A 23,148-nucleotide genomic window follows, 5' to 3' on the forward strand; every position below is an offset into this window, starting at 1 on the left:
CAGCCAGTTGGCCCAGCCTGCCTCCCTCCTTCCCCAAACGAGAGGCTGGAGGTGGTGCGTGCTAGCACACTAGTTTCATTAATTTCCGATAGTTTGTGTATGTTGTTGGGAGAGTTCTTTTGGCAGTTATGAGACTGCGGTTTCGTTTCTAACTATGCAGTGGTTTGTTTTGTTTTGCTGACTTTGAGTGCTCTTCCTGGTGGTGACAGACATGACTAACTGTAAATATAAGGTTTTCATAGGGCCACCGCTCCCTGCACCTCTCTGAGGGAAGCCAGGTTTTGGCTCATGGTCCCCGGGTGCCAATAAGATCTCCGCAACTGATGGCACCTAGTAGTATGGCACCAAATCAGTGTAATAGCTTCAGGGGGCCTCTGGGGCTCACCCAGAATTTGGCATTTCATTACATTCAATGCTAGATTTTTTATTGTGATAATCTACAATTTTATTTACTAGGCTCGCAGGCTGGAAGCACTGGGTGCTATTGGTGGTATTGTGCTGGATAATACCCCAGGAACATCTGCTAAAAGCTCACCAATGTTTGCCATGTCTGGTGATGGGACAGATGATGTGAACATCCCATTGGTATTCCTCTTCTCCGGTGATGCCGAGGTCCTGCTTAGTGCTCTTCGTGAAGACTCTGCGCTTGAGGTTGTGCTATCTGACTATGCTGACAAAGGTAAAGAATCTAGTACTGTAGTATTGTCTCTAGGAAAATACCTATTTTGTTACAAAGTTGGCTCATATATTGTATATAGATAGCATCATAAGATTTTTAATATTTAAAAAAAAGTTATATGATAACCTTTATATTCGAAAGAGATTTTAATGTCAAGAGTTGTACTCGTGCAGTGCACCATTCAAAACCCAGACATGTATATAACATCCCTCTAAAAAAAAAATGAAATATACTCATCTGATCATTCTTCCAAATTTTGGACTTGGCAGGAAAGTTCCAGAATCCAGGGAAGGTGGAAATAATTGGGTGAAGTTTCATGGGCCCATAAAATAATTTACATCAGATAGAATATTTTCAAAATTTTTGTAAAACATGCTCCCTTAATTTTAAATATTAATAAAAAATAATACATGTATATTTTATGAAAGAAATGTTTTACTAAGCTTGTACTGTACTATTTATAAATTATACAAAAGGGATTATGTTGTTTTGAGTTCTTTTAGGCATCCAAATGTGTTGTGAGGGCACATGTACTGACCGTGTGTTTTTCTCAACCCATCCTCGTGAAGTGATAGTACCTTTTGTAACTGCGTAGTCAAAATACAAATACAGTACAACTTTGATTCAACGTACCCGGATTCGGCGAATCTCCGGCTAGGTCGGAGAGAATCGCCTTTTTTTTTTTTAAATACACTATGTTTAATAGACAATGTAGTTAATATGAATTTGTTTAAGGTAGGGAAATGGTATTAAAAAAGTATTACATATTTTATTCTTTACATTTTGTTGTCGAGTGGCACAAGTTAGTGCAGTAGCTATTATGAAAGGGAGAACTGATAAGCCACCCACCAGCATCAGAAAGTTTGAGAAATTACAAAGAAGGTATTCTTCAAAAGTAGTTTCTAATTAAGTTATAATTAGTTCAATAATGATTACAATACTTTATAAAAAAGTTGACAAATAGCCATTTTGTGTGATAATGCAGTTAACCTATTAAATATTCCAGATGTTGGAAAGGGTTCAGTGGAAGAGATGCAAGTAGAAGTAAAAGGAATAGAAGAGGAAACACTAGCAACAGGCTTGGAAAATGGAGGATTACCTCATGTCATATCCATCATTAACAACAGACAACAGGTGAAGAGAAAATAATTGAGTCAGTCTTTGGATTAATGAAAGTTATACATATTTTAAATTTGTTAAGCATAACCCTTATTTTATCATGCATATAGGCTTCTTGATTGTATTCACATTATATATACAATACAAATATAAACTTTGTTTATACAGGGAAGTGAAAGTTTGGCTGATGACCTGGTAACAGTTGTAGAGGGACAACAGACAGTTCATTCTAAGCTCCATGAACAAGAGGAACATTCAAACCATCAGGTAAGTTTGAAAGTCCTATTTTGGCAGTTATCTTTGCAAGTGCAGTACTGTACACCTGAGGAGTCCTGGTCAAAGACCAAGCTGCGGGGACCTTAATCCCCGGAATCACCACAAGATAAGGTAACTTATGGCTATATCTCAATTCATACTAAATCATCCATGTATAACCTATTTGCATCCCAGCAACTATAAAAAATATTGAAGGAACAACTGTGGACATCTTCAAGAGAAAACTAGACTGTTTTCTAAAAAACGTGCCAGACCAACCGGGCTGTGGTGAGTATGTGGGCCTGCGGGCCGCTCCAAGCAACAGCCTAGTGGACCAAACTCTCACAAGTCAAGCCTGGCCTCGGGCCGAGCTTGGGGAGTAGAAGAACTCCCAGAACCCCATCAAGCAGGCATCATATTAAACATATATGAGTCACTGTATTGCAGTCTTCAAATAAGTAGATCCTGAACAAATGTTTTAGGGACAGTTAGTGTTTTCTTCAGTCTACTACTAATGATTTCCTACTTTTCAAAGGAGTTACAGTGGAGTCTGATTATCCAGAGTAATTTGAACTGGAATCTTTTCATTTCATCCAAACATAACTAGAATCTACTTCACTTTATCTGAATATAACTAGAACCCTGTTGTTTGATCTGAATGTAACTAGAACCCTCATTCACACTATCTGAATGTAACTAAAAACCCCTTCATTTTATCTAAATGTAACTAGAACTCTTTCATGTTATCTACAGTGGTACCTCAGCCTACGAATTTAATCCATTTCCAGAGACAGTTCGTAAGCCGAAAATTCGCAACCCGAAACAAATTTTCCCATAAATAATGCAAATTGATTAATCTGTTCCACACCCCTAAAAATATTAACTTCAAAATAAATTTCATACCTAATTCACCAAATATGTAGTACTGTTGTATGTACAAGTTATTGTTTACCTTTATTGATGACTCTTGTTGGCGTATGGAAGACAGTGATGAGTGGGGGCGGAGAGGAGAGGTGTTCAGGCCCCAGAATTTCCCTGTGGGTTCAGTGGTGTATAGAGCAACAGGTGTAATATTACTAGGTGTATAGATATCACTCTAAACCTGCTCTCACTTTGTGCGAGTTTGAAGGTTCATTGTCTGTGCCATGGGGCAATGATTACTCTTTTTGCCTCCACTATGCTGCCTGTTGGATCAATGACACCTTTGACCTGTGGGGATTGTTTTCCCCGTGTGGCTCTTCTCTCTGATCCTCCTGATGAGGTTAAAACCTATCAAGCTGTGACCACTTTGCTTGTTCATTTTGCTAGGTTGTAGCAGTCTTGGTTGTGCACCTAGTTGGATGCCCCAGAGCAGCCCAGATTGGTGTTAGGGACCCAGAATTGGAGGTGTTGGTGAATGTCTCTGTCCGTGCCTTCCCCTTCAGGCGCGGTTCGCTCTTCCTTTGATCCTACCCTCATGCTTCTACCCCATATTCAATGTGTACTGTTAGAACTTAGTGCAAAGTATTCAGGACTAAGTTGAATTCCTGCATATAAGGTTACTGCACTCGCCAGAAATGCTTAGTGGTTCGTTATGATGCATTAAAATATAGATACTGTAGTTATATAGTATATACAGGTGTATATAAATAGTGTATAAGCAGCGAAATGACTAAAAATTACTGCTTTATTGTTCAGAGACTACTGTATAATAATAGTGTCAGTAATATGCGCATCATATTTTTGAATATAGCGATGGTCCACACATTTTATTGTATAAATTAATAAAATTACACACTATTGAATAATACTACTGCAAAAAAAAAAAAAGATACCCCAATAAGACACATTCAAATAGATAAGTAAAAATATCTTCACAGGAACTCTATCAATGCCTGTAAATTGCCAAGCTTCATTGTTCCACAACAAAAGTAAGTCACATACAATTTTTTGTTATTTTTACCATGAGCAAGGAAAAACATTTTAATATTAAAAGGAATAACAAATTGTTTTAATTTTTTCCCATGCACCATGGAGTTGTTGTGGAATAATAGGCACCCAGCCCAGGAGTTAAGCGAATAAATCGGCATAAATATGAACAAATTTTGTTAGTGAGCCGCCTCCAGCGGCAACAATTAAATGTATTAAGATTTGACTGTACTAGAAATAGCAGTTTTGGTCCAGATTTTCCTCTACAGTGAGGTCACATTACTTGTATTGAGTTATTTATTGTCATTCAAGACTGAATGAACTTAACTCTTCTAAACAGGTCCTGTGATATTAGTAGTATGGTCACATAACTATATTTGTTGGTGATATGTTTTGAAAAGTTACATTTTCCTGCATTGTATTTTGAATAGAATCTAATGCTCATTTAATTTTTTAGGTTATATTGAAAGAGCTTGAAAAAGCTAAGACAGCCGAAGAAATTCTTGTTGCAGCCGTTCGCTATGTAAATGTGCGGCAAGAGCAAGAAGTAGCTAAAGATAACACACTTAGGACAGACTCTTCAGTTTCAATTGTAACAGAATTGCAAGGTCTACTGCTTAAGAAAACTGCCTCCGATCCTAGCCTTCTGAAATCTTTGCTCAGTGTTCACCTACGGGAGCTGATGGCAGTTCTTCAGCAAGCCACACCAAGTCCGTCTGACTTGGATGCTTCATTACATCATCTGCTAAACCAATTGTCATCATTAACTATAAAGTCTTCGGCTTTAAAGGATGAATACAAGAAGGCTGCCTCATTAGAGCAGTCATTAAGTCAAGGGGTTTCACAAAAAGGTGACTTTAATGAAAACAAGCTTGATCATATCACTGAAAAATTTCAAGAAAAGATCAGAAAAATCAAGAAAAAATATGGACTTAATCCTGAACATATAGAAGGTATGCCTCAAACCAAAGATCTTAACAGGAAAGACGAATTATAATAAAGCAATAATATTTTGTGAAAGCCTTTAGGTTGGAACTGACAATACAGATATATAAAAAAGATTTTACTGATTTTTTCTTCCTAGCTGTATGTTTGGTACTGGTGCATAATACTGTAAGAAAAGTTAAAAATGTATTGTTGATTAATAGAAAATTTCGTGGTGACTATCATTTCGATAATATATTTGCACAGAAATTGACCAGAGGACGCTCAGGGGAGCTGCTTGTCACTGTGATATTTGACATAAGTGGAGCAGTCGGCTTGTGTGGTGTGAGCATTTTTTTTTTTTTGCGTGTGTTATTTCGGGTGAAGCACTGCTCGTATTTACTTTAATTTTCTGTTGATATTTGTGATCAACCTCTTGAAGATGGTGGATTGTTATCTTTTGAGTCCAGAATGAAGGAGACATTCTTTTAAATGTTTGTGAGTATATATGACATACGACACTTGAATAGAGATTATTGGTAATATCCCAATTACTAATAGTTTTTAATTGTACTGTTGAATTTAACAACAATACTTGGTAGTTATTATCTAAGAAAACTTCCTTGACAAATAATAACTATACCATATACTGTCATGACAACTTAAAAGATTTTTATCATTGCATTCAAAGACTTGAAATTTCCAGGTTATTCACCCCATGGACAGAAACGGACCATACTTAAAGTCAATATTTTAATATAAATTGTTTTATTAATATTGTAATACACTTGTATACCAAAGTAAATATATTAGGTGCAGTTTCAGACAAATCCATCCTAGTAAATTTTTAAATTTGGGTTTTCCCAAAACAGATTTACAAATTCTTGTCTTGTATAAGCTTTTGAGTCACACATCTTACTATGGTTTAGGTTTCCTTGCTTTTTCAGGTTTTCCTTCTCTAATATTTGTCGCCTTTTAATAATTCATTTTTTTCGGTTTTGTCTGTATGTCATCTTATTGTATGTTATGTCACAAGTTCTACATGTCATCAATTTAATAATGCCCAGTTTATTTCAGAGTTGATATATTTACCACATTGTTTTTTCTAATTAGGATTTGGGTCAGCAACCTATTGCTACACCTGGAAGGTTATTCATTATTTGACATTTATCACATTAACCCTTTCGCTGTGTCACTTTATTAAAGCCCAATACTGTACTTTTTTGTCTACACACATACATACATACATACATACATACATACATACATACATACATACATACATACATATATATATATATATATATATATATATATATATATATATATATATATATATATATATATATATATATATATATGTCGTACCTAGTAGCCAGAACTCACTTCTCAGCCTACTATTCAAGGGCTGATTTGCCTAATAAGCCAAGTTTTCCAGAATTAATATATTTACTATAATTTTTTTCTTATGAAATGATAAAGCAACCCTTTTCTCTATGTATGAGGTCAATTTTTTTTTATTGGAGTTAAAATTAACGTAGATATATGACCGAACCTAACCAACCCTACCTAACCTAACCTAACCTATATTTATAGGTAAGGTTAGGTTAGGTAGCCAAAAAAAGCTAGGTTAGGTTAGGTTAGGTAGGTTAGGTAGACGAAAAAACATTAATTCATGAAAACTTGGCTTATTAGGCAAATCGGGCCTTGAATAGTTGGCTGAGAAGTGCGTTCTGGCTATTAGGTACGACATATATATATATAAATAAATAAAATGTGTGTGTGTAAAAACAAGGGGGATACATAGGGGAAATTTAACATTGGCTGTTTCTTATCTCCAGCAGATTTATGACAGTCTGGTTTTGCTGGGTTCTAAGCCATATTGGTGTTTCCTTAAATGACTATGTGGATGCTGCTGCTAAGGAGGCTATCCGTACTTGTCCTGTTTCCCACAAAGGCATTCTGTGGGGGTTTTCTCTTTGCTTTCCTGACTGCAGTTGCATGCAACGTCACCAATGTGCATGTGGTAGATGCTTCATGAAGCTGTTGAAATCCAACAGAGAAAATACATGAGCAAGCGTACAGGGCCTGGGAGCACGGTCGAATAAGAGTCCTTGTTGGTCTCCTCTCAGACTGGCTTCATCTGGTCCTGATCCACGTTGGTCGTGGGAATCTCCTCAATGCAATTGAAACACTTTAAGGGACTCGTAGGGTCCTCATCACATTTATAGTTTTGTGAATAATAGGCAACTCGGTGTTGAAGACACCTGGAGCTGAAGGCTTAGGCAATAGCCGTATTCAGAAGTGGTTCAACGGAAACGCCACACACTGCTTAACAGTGGTTTATTTACAAACTTAACTACTAATACAATGAGTGCTTGATTTACTCTAGATTGGCATCAGCAAGGCTATGGTCACGTTAGCGAGACTCTTGATGTCTGACTAATCGATTCTGATCCACTCAGCCGTCCTCCTACCACCATAACCGGCGATGGGAAACGGCTCTGGCGAGGTTGCTTATTGGCCATACTCGCTTAACTCATGGTCACTTGATGGAGCGCCGTCCTGTTCCTTATTGTCCAAATTACATTGACCCTCTTACGGTCGTGCATATCCTTGTTGAATATCCTGACTTCCGGGACGAGCGTGTCTTGTTTTCCGACCGTCCCCCACGGTCGTTTGTCCCTCGATAGTATTCTTGGTGACTCGGATACTTTTGATATCGTTCACCTTATGCGTTTCTGTTCTCGTATTGGCATCCTTTGTGATATTTAGCGCCCTCTGATTATCCCACACATTTGTGGTGCTACATAGCCTTCCCGGTTTGGTGCCTTCTTTTGATAATTATAATTACTTATTTCTGATCCACTCGTGGAGAAACACCTAACTTAATGCAATTGACAGGCAGTCACAAACACGGCAAACCTAACTACCGGTGTGCTAAGGGGCACAGGAGTTCTAGCAGGATATTTGGGCAATGATCATGCACAATGAATCACCAATGGCAGTGTCAATGGGACAGCCAATAATCATGACATTAATTATGTCACACAATAAATATGTGTGGTGTGTGTGTGAAGCCACATTCACAGACGAGTGTAATGTCATGATACCACACAGATCAGGTGTCTCAGTCTCCACATATACCTGTGTCAGGTGTGGAGATGGTGAGAACTGTGGTTGATCACTCAGATCAACACACAGACACTTAATAAAGAAACAATATCTTGTACTTACTGGTAAGCTACCTCTCCCATTCACTTACGCTCATTCATGCAAAACCTCATAGGTGGCCTGACAGCTGGTCTCGCTCATAATGACGTGAGAACACTATAGGATGACAGGCTTTCACAACACGACTGTACTTGACACGGCGGGGTACTCACAGGAGGCCGTACTGTTTGTCTATAACAGATACAGATGCCTTGATTACACTGGCGCGTGAGTAAGGGTGTGACAGGCGGTGACGTCACATAGTACAGTGAGGCAGGGCAGCTTACAGTGACTGGCTACGCGCTCTGGACTGAGTAGCGTCGGCCGCTACGGTTATTGCACCATGCAGGTACACTGTGGTAAGGTCACTCACAGATTACTTAGGCAGCGGCACTTAGTTCACTCTAGACCACACAGTTACTCACAGGGATCTCGCTCTCACTTTGTCACCAGATGTTACCCGATACCAGTCTGTTTTGCTCTGGTGATTTCAAAGATACCAGTCTGTTTTGCTCTGGTGATTTCAAAGATACCAGTCTGTTTTGCTCTGGTAATTTCAAGGACCTTTTGTCAGTCTCGAAGGCTTATAAACAATATAGTCATGGTCGCAATTCTGGGATATCGAAAAGATGCAGAGTTAACTTGACAGTAAGGAATGGCTGGTGTGTTTTACTCTATTGACCGATAGATTAGAACACGTCCACCATGTATGAATTTCCTTACAAGAATAATGGTGCAAGCAGGTTGCAGGGCTTTCCTGGGCACAAACACCAGGTCTACAAACTGACCAATGGCTTTGTAAAGTAGGTGCCGTAACCAATGATAGTGATTCTTACATGATGGGTAGAAGATCGATGATGTAACCACGTCGCTGTTCTTCATCGCAACGGTTGAGGCTGACCCCAGAGGTCGTGCTTATCTCCCGCCTCGCTGGAGGGAGGCGGGATTGAAACACTTTAAGGAAACACACACTTCCCATGCCTGCACCTTCCAACTTGTGTACAGTACTTTCTGACTCATATGCTATGACACATTTGCTTAATTAATCTTTCTCTCTAGACATACGGCGGCCTCTGCATGATACAAATACTGGTATTCCTGAATATGTGGGCATCCTAATGACACCCAACTTGACAGTTTTTCTTCCAGGGGTAAAAGAGAGGCTTTGTGCACTGTAATGAGCCATTTAAGTCAGCCGTGGGAGAATCTTGAGAGACCATACTCTCACACGTTCCTTATTCCGACTTCTACCCAGTTATTCTATCCTCAATCCATGCCTGTTGGCAGGGTTGTTAGTCTTCTATTGCTGGTAACAAGCTGTGTGCAGATAAGGGTAAGGTTTACCCTGTCCCCTTGTCTACCACTGTAATCTGCAAGTGGGAAATGACTGACGAGGTTACATATCGGCCATACGCGTTTAACTTTTGGACACTTAACGGAGCCCCGCTCTGCTTTTTATTGTCCAAACTGCACTGTCCCTCTTACGGTCATGCATATTCTCATTATGCATTGGAGGTGCATATTTCTTGCTTCCTAACTGTCCCATACGGTCATTTGTTCCTTGATAGAATCCTTAGTGAATCAGATGCCTTTGATATCACTCTCTTTATGCGGTTTTGTTCTTGTATTGGCATCCTTGATGATATTTAGCACCTTTTGAACAACCGGCAACTTTGATGGTGCTACATAGTCTTCACGGCTTGGCACTTTTTGATAATTACTTCAAAGCTTTATATGACAGAGTGCATCAAAGATGGGACACTATGAGCATCTCTCTCATTCTGTAACTACACTTACAGCAATCCTAGCTTAAACATTTGTGCAGTACTTTATTTTACCTGGATCCGGTTTTGATGGGTTGATTCAAGGTAGATGGCTTTTACTCCTGTAAGCAGGCTGAAAGTTTTTCCTTTCCATAACTCATTGTAAACCTTACCCTACTAATTTTCCCTGGAATATGACATGCCAAGCGGTTTACAAATACATTCCAGACTCACGTTGGATGAACAGCTAAGGGTCGGTACCCAAATGACCCCCTACTTTTCATCAAAAGCACATACCTTAAAAAGAAAAGGGAATTTTCTTCTTGTATATATCATGAAAAAATTAAGGTTTTAGTACAGTACAGAAACTTAATTAAGAATAAGAAATTTTAGTCCATTTTCTAATAGAAAGTTAGTCATGGTAACTATTCAACCAGGTTATAAATTTTTCCATTGTATTATCATACATTCAAGAAATAAGCATATCACTGAATTTTATGTAATTTATTTGGACGTTGGATGGATTTTCCCAATGCAGAAATTCTCTTTTTCTTACATTTTAACAAGAAAACCAGTTCTCTGCTCATGGTTGTAATTAATCATTACAGAAAAGCATTAATAATGGTGATAGATTCATACACAAATTAATAATTCCAGACAGATTGAGCTACAGCATTGGATGAAATTTTTTCCTACATCACTGCCAAATGGCTGCAGCCACTAGGCTCAAAATTCCTGTTCTGAGGACATGGTGTTGACAAACTTTTAAAGATGGTGAAACTTTTTTCTTTTTAAGTGCATTTAGCAAAATTCATATATCCCTTTAACTGTATTTGTTTTGACATTTGACTGTAGCTGCATATAGCAGCGAAAGGGTTAAGTTAGGTCTATTTTAAATTCTCACTGCACATTTATGATGGATCAGGAATGTCCTGCAGTTAATAAATATTAATCCTTAGTCCTATTGCCAGGTTATGCATTTCAAAACTACTAAAACTCCTCAATTTATTAAACTGGTTAGTTTACTACTTATTCGTTGATGCTTAACATTGCAAACTAAATTTTTTTTACACATGGCAATTGCTAATTCCAGTTTTATTTATAATGCATTTGTAAAAATGAATGATTGAATATTTTTAATTGTGGCTTTATTTACAAGTCAATAATGGCTAATATGTAGTGTGCGCAAGTGTGTGAATATTGAGTGCTCGGAGTAATTTGACGTGTATGCAACTACATTTGCTCACTCATTATCATTCATTGCTCATTTTACATGAACCCTGTTAAAATTTCATTTATTCATCCTCACTCGGGTGTATGTAAATCTTATTAATGCCCTTATGTATGTGCACATATCTATAACAACTATCTCCTAATTTATTATTTAAAATGCAAAGAAAAACTAAATTTCTAAAAGCTGTGTAATACAGTACTGGTACTATTATTATTAATCTTTATATTTTCTAGTTTAAGCACACTTTTAAGTTGAAGAGTGAGGTGCATTAAAGTGGGTGCGGTGGACAATGAAGGAATCAATAGCTAACATAATCAGATGAGGTAATGATTATCAAGTACTGTAAAATTATAAAAAAAATTATCAAGTACTGTATATATATACACATTTTTGTTTAATGCCTAAGCTTTGACTTAGTAATATATTGTAATGCATTTTTTGTTTGAACTTTGCAACTTGCTTAGGTTATTTGTGTTAACTATTACAAATTGTTAAAACATTCCCACATTTTAAAGACATTCCAAATGCAGTTATTTACCAAGCCTAAAATAATAATTGGCCAGAACATGGAACTGCATTTTTTGAATAGTAGTTTCAGGTGTAGGAGCCAGATTGGATCTATCTCATATTCTTGCGATGTGTGAGTGCATGGGTGCATGTGAGTGTACACTGGTGTGTTTCTATCAAGCAATAGGGTTCCTGTGACATTTTTAATAAAATAATTAAAATAATGAAATTGTTTAATACCACGAAGATAAATATTTTTTTCATATGATTCATAACTGACAATATCTAAGAATGATATCCAAAGTAAAAAGTACAATAGATCATATGAAACAGAAGGCAGTGTATCCTTGGTGGGAAGCAGTAGCTCAACTAAGCCTGCCATTGAAGTGTTAGGATTCCCCAGTTAAGGCCTAAACTCACCTACAGCATCACCCACCCATGACTCCAAAACCGTCAGAAATTTTGGAGACAGGAGTAGATCCTCGAGCCCACCAAATTCCAGCTGAATAACACCAAACCTGGGAAAGGAGATTGGGGAAGCATACTTGGAGCAAGTGGAAACAACAACTGCTCCAAATTTGGATCATGAACAGATAAAGGGACCAAATACCAAAGGAAATTGGAGTTCAGGCTGTCCATTGTAAACGTGCAGCCTGGAAGAAACACCAACGCTGCCAGACGGCTGCTGCTTTTTTTTTGTTTCAGAAGGCGAGTGCGGTGACCCATAAGGCCATCCATACGGCAAATCGTGAGATTTGGAAATCTTTTGTCTCCACCATTACGACTGACTCCTCTGCCCTAAATCTGGAAGAAAATCCGTAAGATAGCGGGTAAGTTTGTTCCAGATGTCTCGCCGGTCTTTCACCTCTGTGGTGGATCCAGTGTCAGTCGCAACCAAACTGGGTACCAACTTTTTTTATTATTAGCTCTGATTCTCATCGTCCTCCATCTTTCCTTACTCATAAGCCCCTTCTTGAATCTTGTCCCTTAGATTTTTGCATTGTTACGACCCTCTCGGGACGCAACGGGGTCCTTACTCTGATGTTGTTAGAGGAAGATATATATATCCGTTCCCAAGCCAGTAGTGGCTATCAAGGGATGAGATCCGTGACGCAAGTAACTTAAAGGGAGTAGGGAAAGAAAGCTAAGAACTTAATATTATAATTTTCACCATCACCGATTAAATATATAAAATAAAAGAGTGCACAAGGGGGAGGGATATTAACACTTGACAAGGGGATTCTTCACAATATAGTCTTCTGCTGAAGACTCTGGATTCAGAAGCTAGGCGCTGAGTCCTTGGTGCTTTCTTCGTGGCCACACAACGAATTCTTCAAAGAAGCTGAGCCTACCCTGGCCACAGGTCAGCCAAAACACATGTCCACTGGGGGCACCGCCGTGGAGGCCGTCAACCACACGTCCAGCTGGTCTGCTGGCAGGTTCTGAGCCAACAAGGCTGGTACGGCCACTCCACGAACGATAAAAGGGGAACGCCCTAGACAGGAGCCTCGTGTGACACCACAAATCACTCTCCTATCTTCAGTACCCCAGTGGATGATCGTCTCCAACAATCGGTCCCGGGTAAATCCTTTTACTGCCACTCCACTGGCAGGCTAACACACCACAGTGTTCTTCCGGGGGGACGACTTCACAACAGCTGCAGCAAGGTTCAAGGTATGGAGACTGGCTGCCTCGGGTAGACTGCCTCAACCTTCAACACAGCGGTCCCAGGTCGACTCTGTAAACAGACACGTCATCAATGACTGGGACACACTAAAACACCTCACTTACAGGCTCGGGCACAAACACCTGACGTATCCAGTCCATAGATGGCGCTGTCGTCGGAGCACCACCTCACCAGAGGTCAGGAGCGGCTATGTTGTGAGCTGCACAGGACTGGAAACTGGCCCTTGTGGCTGGTACACCTTGTCCTCACCAGGTGTCGTCGTCCGTTTGGCGGGGGTTTCGGGAGCTGGCCAACAGATGGCGTGGTCGTTACTGCTCCGTGCTCGGACGCTGGATCCGGGTTCGTAACATGCATAAATCTCCAGCTTCCCTATAATGACACCTTTCACTCAGAACTCCAGTTTGCTCTGACCCTCTGCAGTTCTATGGCACCGGGCTCAGATGGCATTCATTACGAGATGCTTCGCCATCTCCCTCCATGTACATTTCAGTATTTACTGAATATGTATATCCGTATCTGGGAGTCGTCATCAGTCCCTGAGGACTGGCTTGAGGTGGTTCTTCCTATTCAGAAAAACAGGTTCTTTAAGGTCATCCCTTAAGGACTTCCGCCCCATTGCCCTCACGAGTTGCATCTGCAAATTCTTTGAACGTATGGTCAATGTCTGATGTGTTTCTTGGAACACTCACCACCTCTTCCCTTCTCAATTTGGCTTTCGCAGGTGTCTCAGCACGACTTCTGTCTTGGTGAACTTGGAGGTCTATATTCGTACTGCCTTTGCTGTGAAGACCTCCATTGTTGCTGTCGTTTTTGACCTGGAAAAGGTGTATGACACCACCTGGAGATACCATATTCTGTCCCAACTCCGTTTTTTTGCCCTTCGTGGTAATCTCTCTCTTCCTACAAAGCTTCCTCTCAAGTCGTTCCTTTAGTGAGACTTGCTACCATTCTCTTTGCCTCTTTCTGGCAATATGAAGGTGTACCCCAAAGTAGTGTTCTGAGCACTACTATTTTCCTGGTTGCCCTCAATGAACATCTTTCCTCCCTTCCCTCTGGCATTTTCTCAGCTCTCTATGTTGATCTTACCCTCTGCTTTCAAGGTGATGGCTCGCTTTTCCTCCAACGGCGGCTTCAACTTGCGACTGATGCCGTGTTGTCCTGGGCCACCAATCATGGCGTCAAGTTCTCTACAACTAAAACTTGTGCTATGACTTTTACTCGGAAGCAGGTCGTTCTTTGCCCCCCCCCCCCCTTTGTCACTTTATGGTAATCCCCTTTTGTACAAAGATTCTGCTAAGCTTTTGGGGTTAATCTTTGACACTCGTTTGTCTTGGTCACCCCATATCTCTTACGTACCTCCGAGTTGAATGCTCTAAGGCTCTCAACTTACTGAAGATTTATCCCATACTTCCTGGAAAGCTGATAGGCACAAGCTCCGCTCTTTATATTCCTCTCTCGTGCTGTTTAAACTCGATTATGGTTGCCCTGCTTGTCTGCTTCCCTCCTACTCTTCGCCGTCTTGATGCTCTGCGCCATACTGGGTTAGGCCTCAGCTCTGGTGCCTTTCATTCGACTCGACCCTAAGCCTGTATGTTGAAACTGATATCCTGTCTCTACAGGATCGCTACTGTCTTTGCTACCTTGCGGGGTCCCTACCACATCCTCACTCCCCTTATGCCATACTTTGACCTTTACCCTTACTGTGGTCCTCGTTTCCATTTACCACCTCTTTATGTACAGTTGTTGTCTCGTTTGCAAGGTTCTCTTTCAGTTCATGTTACCAATATTTCTCCTCGTGTTGTTACATCCTTGCCCCCATGGAGGGTCCCCCTTCCTAAGTTTTGTAAAACCTTCACCCACGTGACTAAAGCTTTTACCCCTCCTACAATTCTGAAACGCTCTTTCCTTGCACACTTTTCTTCAAACTCCCACTCCATTTCCATCTTCACAGACCTAATTCACTAAGTCTGCAGACGGTGTAGGCTACTCTGTTGTTTTTCCTGACCACACCTATATGTGTCGCCTGCCTCAAGAGACTAGCATCTGCACGGCAGAACTTCATACTATTTTGTATGCCCTTCATCGCTTCCTCACTGTCAATCTTCCTCTGTTGTTGTAGTTGACTCTCACAGTGCCTTCATGGCTCTGGAGTCCTTTAATGGAGTCCATCCTGTGGTAGATGAAATTCAACATTGGCTGTTTATCATCTTTAGCAGGTTTAAGACAGTGGAGTTTTGCTGGGTTCCTAGTCATATTGGTGTATACTCAACTAGTTATACTCACCTACTTGTGCTTGCAGGGGGTTGAGCTTTGGCTCTTTGGTCTTGCCTCTCAACTGTCAATCAACTGGTGTTCAGATTCCTGAGCCTATTGGGGAGGCTCCCAAACAGGAGGCCAGATAAAGGATACCGAATGGGAGACGAAGTCCTTCATGAAATGGACAGAGAAAGCTCTAGGAGTTGATATCACACCAAACCTATCTCCTGAAGCCCACATAAAAAGAATAACATCTGCGGCATATGCAAGGCTGGCTAACATCAGAACTGCCTTCAGGAACTTGTGCAAGGAATCATTCAGACACTTGTATACCACATATGTAAGATCAATCCTGGAATATGCAGCCCCAGCACGCAGCCCGTACCTTGTAAAGCACAAGACAAAGCTCGAAAAAGTTTGGAGGTATGCCACTTGGTTAGTCCCAGAACTAAGAGGCATGAGTTACAAGGAAAGGCTGCATAAAATGCACCTTACAACACTGGAAGACAGAAGAGTAAGGGGAGACATGATCACTACCTACAAAATTTTCAAAGGAATTGACAGGGTAGATAAAGATAAACTGTTTAACACAGAAGGTACACGAACAAGGGGATACAGGTGGAAACCGAGTACCCAAATGAGCCACAGGGACGTTAGAAAAAATTTTCAATGTCAGAGTATGACATTTTCTGTGGCCTGTGTCTCATCTTCTCGGGCCAGAAGAGAATGAAGAAGATTACGGGCAAAATAGAAGGACAGAGCATGAGTATACAGCATATGGGGTACAACATCTAATAGTATGCAGCATTATACAGATTTTCATAAAATGGAGAACGCATGAGAAAATAAAACTACAAACTGCTGAATAATGGGAAAATTGTATTAGATAAGGACAAAGGACTTCTTAAATTAGAAAGGAATGATTGTGGAACACACAAACTTTACATTTCATAAATAATCCAATACATGCACTTCTCTTACTACTGTACTCTATTACCTTTCAGCTCTACTGTAAACATTTTTACTTAATTTTCAACCTTCCCTGAAGCTGTCTCGCTAATTTCTATCAGATTTAGGATTCAAAATAAGAACTCAATAACATAAATATTGAATTTTAACACTAACTATGAATTTTCAAATACAGTAATGCCTTAACCTGTAAAAATAATTATTTTCCTTATCAAAAGCAATTTTAAATAACAGCTGATAAAAAATGAAATACATAAGACTGTTTTTGAAGACAAGACAATGCTTTCTTACTTGTAATTATTTGATGTTTAACATCACAATGATTTTTCTCCATCTTTCTTTTTTCAACTGTCTTCATCATGGATCTCTTCATCATTGGCATGCTTAATATCAAATTCCTTACTCTCAGATTCCTCACTATTTGATTCCTCACTATCTGATTCCTCACTATCTGATTCCTCACTATCTGATTCCTCCACATAAACTCTCTGCCTATTTGTATTTTCTTTTAAAAGGTCACCTTCATCACCTTCTATGTCACTTTCACCAGACCCACTCATTTTGAATCCTTCAAGTCTACCACAGATAATTTTTTCTTTAACATCTTCACTATGTTCAACAAATTCAGATGGCCATTTGCTGTTTTGCATTATATACCGAATATGGTCTTTCATTAAAATCCTAACAATTTCTGCACGCACTTTATTTCCCTCGGGTATTGGTTCTGTAACTACATAGTCACCTCGCTTGATCCACACATGTTTCCGAAATTTAAGGGGCATAGAAGCCAAAAATTCTTCTCCATTTGCTGTTGTCACCTGTAGAAGAACAATACCTTGAGTAAGATATATTCACTCAGGTCTTCATGGTGGGGAAGGAGGGAGTGGGAAGGGAACAGACAAGGCAATGTTTGGTTTCCCTACCTCAACTTTATGAACAACCACAAGATGGTACCTACAAATTCAAATTAAAAAACTTCATTCATAAATGTCTGTTTAGTAAGTTTATAGTTGGGCGAGTTTATAAAAGTTTATAGTGAATGAATTACCTAAGTCATAACAACAACATTGCATGAATATTTGACAATGAGAGTACAATTTAAAGGACTAATACTGTATAAACAGATCATTCAATGAATTTATCCAAAGATTTTCACACCCTCAGCACTTTCAATGTATTCTAGGACTATCCCAAATCAAAATCACTCCCAACACACAGTTCACGCAATATAAATCTGACTTCCATAGGATTCAAAATGCCTGTAAGTGTAAGCAATTTCTTTCTGACGGTAGTTCTTTCAAAATTCCAATTACCCAGCTGGGGGTCTCCCTGCTTTTCCCTGCCGAATAGTAGTTGTATTCTATCCTGTAGACCTGCTACACCATTACATATATCACTCATTCTTAAGTGGTATTTCCTATGCTGCTAACACAAATTACATTAAAACTATGCATTAATAAAATAAAATAAAAAATAAAGAAATATAATATTTAATATTAGGAGAAATAATACCCACCCATTCCCGTCTGCCTGACACCAATCCAACTATGTACTCCCACCTGCCCGATACCCACCCAATCCACTCCTGCCCACCCAACGCCCACTCACCTGACATACACCCATCCACTCCTGTCCACCTAACACCCACATATTAGTCAAGCATTCACAGTTAGTCAAACAGTATGTCAGGCATGTCTCTATGTTATTACATAAGTGTAGTTACAAGGATGAGAGCTATGAACAAATCCACAAGGGCCGTGACGAGGATTCGAACCTGCGTCCGAGAGCATCCCAGACGCTGCCTTAATCGACTGAGTTACATAGAGAGGCTGCAGGATCCAGTAAGTTCAGTAGAACTTCAATTTCAACTCCTTTTGACCATGTCGTAGCTCAGTCGATAAAGGCAGCGTCTGGGATGATCTCGGACGCAGGTTCGAATCCTCGTCACGGCCCTTGTGGATTTGTTCATTTGATGCATCACGCAATTGTGATTTCTGTGTGTAATGAGAGCTATGCTCATGGTGTCCAGCCTTCCCATACTACTAACAGTTTTGACTTCCACCACCTTCACTTAACTTGCTCCAACCATCTACCACTCTGTTTGCAATTTATAAAAATTTATTAGAAAGTCAAAATAACAAAAACAAAGATAAAAATAAAGATATAGTATGCAGTTAAGAAGTCACAATAATATAACATCAAACCCATAAATCTGCAAATAAAGGTAGAATGGTGTTTCAGTACACCCTGGTTCTTTGTCAAGTCATGTAAAGAAAGAGTGGTTGAGAAAACCAATTTTTAAAGAATGCAAGACGAAAGACAAGAAGGTTGAAGTATACTATAGGAGTTAATAGGAATAAAGAAAAAAGCACAAGTTCTGCAGTTTTAATTTTCTTACCTTATAAACTGACTTTATCTACTACTCTTTGTTTACATGACTTGATTATGGTACAAGATGTTCTAAAATATTGTCACTTCCTTTTTTTTTTTTTTTTTTTTTGAGATATATACAAGAGTTGTTACATTCTTGTAGAGCCACTAGTACGCGTAGCGTTTCGGGCAAGTCCTTAATCCTAAGTCCTTTATTTTCAGATGTGTTGGTTGGGTGTCCAAAGATACAGTACTGTATAAACATTTGGTATTTTGTACTGTATTTACATACCTGGTGTAGGTTATTGCCTCGAGGTCTCACCACTTTCACAATTGACTGATGTCCTTCTGGAAGGCTGAAATCTTCACACAGTTCACGTTCTACATGCTTCTTTTTTGTAGTAGCAGACATTCTTTAGTTATGAGCACTGTTTTATACAAAAATATTAGTATTCTTGATGATTAATATGCTACTAAACATCTTTATGTGCAGAAAGCATGTCAAGTTTGGCTAATCAAGAGATATGTTTAAAAGTAATTTTTTACAATTAGCATATAGACAACCAAGTAAGCTGCCTAATCTTAATGTGACTGCCAAATTATAATACTGGTACATACAGTTAAATACTCAAAACTTCTGCTGTACATAGAAAATAATTTAAGGCTGGGTCCATATACTAGTATAACATATTTCATTAATGTGCAAGATAAACCAAATTGGAAGCTTTTAGTACAAATTACACAACTATATACATACAACATTCCATGATTTTTCAGTATATTACCAGCAACTATAGCAAATACAGTAAGCATAGTATAATGTAGTTACATCAGATGTTATTGGAATGGATTTTTTCTTCCTTTAAACAAATTCTGGTCAAGCCTAACGTGAAGGAAATATTTTAAATGAAGTCATATTTCCAAGGGGATATTCAGTTTGGAGATGTGACAGGACAACTAGGAAAGGGGAAGGGGGGAGGAGTGGCTGTGCTGGTGAAAGAACAACTGAAGGTAAGAGAGATAATACTTAAAAATCCTCAAGAAGTTGACATACTGTATATATATATATACAGTGGTACCTCGGAATGCGAGTGTCCCTGTATGCGAGTTTTTCGGAAGACGAGCAGGATTTCCTCGAAAAATATGTCTCGGAAGGTTCCTGACCCGCATTGCGGGTCAGGAATCAGGATGATAGACTGATAATTGTAAATGCCTACAGCCCACCAGCAAGCAACACATGGACAAAGGAAGAACTGGATGACAAACGAGAGGGCCTCCTAATGGTCATGAGAGAAATTACAGAACAAGCAGCTAAAGATAAATCACGACTGTTGATACTGGGGGACTTCAACTTTAAAGCAATAGACTGGGAGGCCTATGAAGCAAGAATGGAGGACTTTTGGACATGCAGATTTGTAAACCTCATTCTGGAGACATTCTTGTATCAACACATCAAGCAGGACACAAGAATGAAGGAAAGGGATGTACCATCAATACTCGATCTACTATTCACTAGGAAAGAAGAGGAGATATTTGACATCCAGTACCTTCCTCCCTTGGGAAAAGAGTGATCATGTTTTGTTAGACATTAAATATGCTTTAAGATATCATCTAATCATCTAGAAGAAAATGGGGACATTTTGAAACAGTTGATAAACACGATTTCAAGAGAGAACACTATGGGGAACTTTGACATTTTTTTAATGAGTAATCGAACTCAATGAGTAATGTTAATGAGTTTAATGAGTTTAATGAGTTTAATGAGTTCAATGAGTTTAATGAGTAATTGTTGCTACTTAGGGAAGCAAATGAGATGTATGCCAAATTTTGTAAAATATGCAATAAAAGCACACAAACATTCATACCTAAACAGATATGTAGGGCCAGAAAACAGGATTGGTTCAACAGAAATTGCGAGAGAGCCAGAGACCAAAAGACACAAAAATGGAATCAATATAGGAAGAGGCCAAACCCTCAAACATACCAGCGATACAAAGATACTAGAAACAACTACATAGCAGTAAGGAGAGAGGCAGAACATTTTTGGAAAAGGGATAGCGGACAAATGTAAAACAGAACAAGGCCTACTCTACAAATTCATAAGCAACAAATTGCAGGTAAAGGATAATATTCAGAGGTTGAAAATGGGAAACAGATTCACAGAAAATTAAAAGGAAAAGTGTGAAAAATTAAATGAAAAGTTCCAAAGTGTGTGTGTACAAAATTAAATCTTCAGAGAACCAGACACAATAAGAATTCCAGAGAACAACATAGAGTACATAGGTGTGTCTAGAGACAAAGTGGAAAATATGCACAAGGAGTTAAGAAAAAAGCAGTTGGCCCAGATGGAGTTTCACCATGAGCTCTGAGATAATGTGCATCTGAGCTCAGCATTCCACTTCACTTGATTTTTCAGGCATCCCTGTGTACAGGAGTCGTAGCAGATGTGTAGAAAAAGGCTAACATTGTTCCAATAGTCTACAAAAGTGGCACAGGGAAGACCCCCTCAACCTGTATCGTTGAGAAGTGTAATAGTCAATATATTGGAAAAACCAGCATTGAATGTAATAAAACACCATTTTCTGGGTGTATTGGAAAAAACCAGCGTTGAATGTAATGAAATGCCATTTTCTGGGTGAGAACCGTAGGCTTCCCAGAGCTTACTAGGCTGGTATGTTAATGTCAGACTTTGGCATCAGTCATGTGTATGGAGTCCTGTGGGCCTACCGGGGACCACGAGCCAGAACCTGGCCCCCCTCAGAGAGCCATGGGGGAGCAATGGCCTATAGAAACCCCCATGTGATGAAAGCATTCTGTCTGCCATCAACCGGGTCAGCCACCCAGAAAGGTAAGCATCCAAAAACAAATCCCTATTCTGGTGAAATTATTGCTACCAAAAGCCGAACAAGTGGATAGAACTCCCATTAAAGAAACGAGAAATAATAAAATAAGCAGGTGTTTACTATAGGAGTTAGTTGTGTTGTCCAGGTGGTGAGGGGCAGCCATATGCCCGGGCCCTCATGGGGGGCCCTCATGGGAGGCCCTCATGGGGGTGTCATTGGGGCCCCTCATGAGGGCCCGCATGGGGGTGTCATTGGGGCCCCTCATGAGGGCCCGCATGGGGGGCCCTCACGGGGGCATCATGGGGGGCCCTCATGGGGGCCCTCATAACCCCATGCCGCCAACAAGAGTCAGCTCACCACCCAGGCCCTACACAAGTCTCCACCAACGGTACATAAGAGTACGGTAGTCCCTACTACACCAATACCCAGCTCCTCCACAATGTGCCCTCATTCTTGTTTAATATTATTACACAATCAATGTTCAACTTTAATATATATTGTTATATATGTATGTACCACCTGTGTATCAACTTGGTAAGCCTTCAGTAGATTAGGGAGCGGCGACCACCACTATTGTTGTGTGAAGGTGTAATTACCTAAGTGTAATTATCTAAGTGTAATTACAGGATGAGAGCTACGCTCGTGGTGTCCCGTCTTCCCGGTACTCTTTGTCATATAACGCTTTGATAGCCAGTGTGCCTGGTCCACTGGTGCCTGGTCTACTGGTCCACTGGTGCCTGGTCCACTGGTCCACTGGTCTACTGGTGCTTGGTCCACTACTACACTGTACGACACCCTCACACTTCGTACACCTTCGCACACTAATATTTGTACCATTTCGCACTCCAGCTTGGGACGTTTCGTACATGTGTACGTGTTTACTACTTCAATATAAGGCTTTAGGCTTGTCTTCCTCTCTCCATGTTTCTCTCTTCATGTAGGATTTTCACCTGTAATCCTATTATTCCCGTACTTTATTTAGGTACAGCTCTTACTCTTCCTTCTTCTACTCTAATGTTTTATTCTTACGTCAATTTGTGGTGACAAACACAGGTAGAAATATAAATATAAATAAATAAATAAATAAATAAATAAATAAATAAATAAATAAATAAATAAATAAATAAATAAAATTATACATATATATATTAGTATATTTTGGTAGTAGTCTTTCTTGTAAACATGTGTTGTTAAATATGACCGAAAAGTAAGATTAATAATTCTAATACGAATTTTCTCAATATTTCTTATGTTTCTTTTTACTGTCGATGGTAATTGAAAAATCAATTCTCCAAAATTCATTTTTATATCTAGTCTGACGCGACACTTGAACGCGTTTCGTAATAACTTATTACATTTTCAAAGACTTTAGTTTACACACACACAACTTGTAACCTGAAAACACTAAACAGAGTTTTACT

The 23,148-nt window shown here is 39.4% G+C and overlaps 2 protein-coding genes across 5 annotated transcripts in view; one reads left to right on the forward strand and one right to left on the reverse strand.

Moving 5' to 3' along the window:
- Edem2 (ER degradation enhancer, mannosidase alpha-like 2) overlaps positions 1 to 5,022 on the forward strand; it is a 37,083-nt gene extending 32,061 nt beyond the window's left edge. Inside the window, exons 15-18 of the mRNA XM_045765205.2 lie at positions 457 to 679; positions 1,686 to 1,813; positions 1,967 to 2,065; positions 4,419 to 5,022. Of these exons, the coding sequence (XP_045621161.2) occupies positions 457 to 679; positions 1,686 to 1,813; positions 1,967 to 2,065; positions 4,419 to 4,958 (990 nt within the window). The 3' untranslated portion in view covers positions 4,959 to 5,022. The remainder of the gene's footprint in view (positions 1 to 456; positions 680 to 1,685; positions 1,814 to 1,966; positions 2,066 to 4,418) is intronic.
- Positions 5,023 to 16,404: 11,382 nt separating this feature from the next.
- On the reverse strand, positions 16,405 to 22,545 carry LOC123772172 (probable RNA-binding protein EIF1AD). 4 transcript variants are annotated; one of them, XM_045765206.2, is made up of 3 exons: positions 22,324 to 22,545; positions 19,177 to 19,312; positions 16,405 to 17,332 (listed from the first exon to the last, which is right to left on the reverse strand). In XM_045765206.2, the coding sequence occupies exons 2-3, from the start codon at positions 19,294 to 19,296 to the stop codon at positions 16,859 to 16,861; spliced, it is 594 nt and encodes a 197-aa protein (XP_045621162.1). In that variant the 5' UTR covers positions 19,297 to 19,312; positions 22,324 to 22,545; the 3' UTR covers positions 16,405 to 16,858. The 4 variants fall into 4 exon arrangements, with proteins under 4 accessions (XP_045621162.1, XP_045621165.1, XP_045621163.1 ...); XM_045765209.2 differs by having other exon boundaries at positions 22,352 to 22,540; XM_045765207.2 differs by having other exon boundaries at positions 22,247 to 22,540.
- Between the last annotated feature and the right edge of the window lie 603 nt (positions 22,546 to 23,148).

This window comes from Procambarus clarkii, chromosome 69 (genome assembly GCF_040958095.1).
Source record: "Procambarus clarkii isolate CNS0578487 chromosome 69, FALCON_Pclarkii_2.0, whole genome shotgun sequence".
In the NCBI taxonomy this organism is placed as follows: Eukaryota; Metazoa; Arthropoda; class Malacostraca; order Decapoda; family Cambaridae; genus Procambarus; species Procambarus clarkii.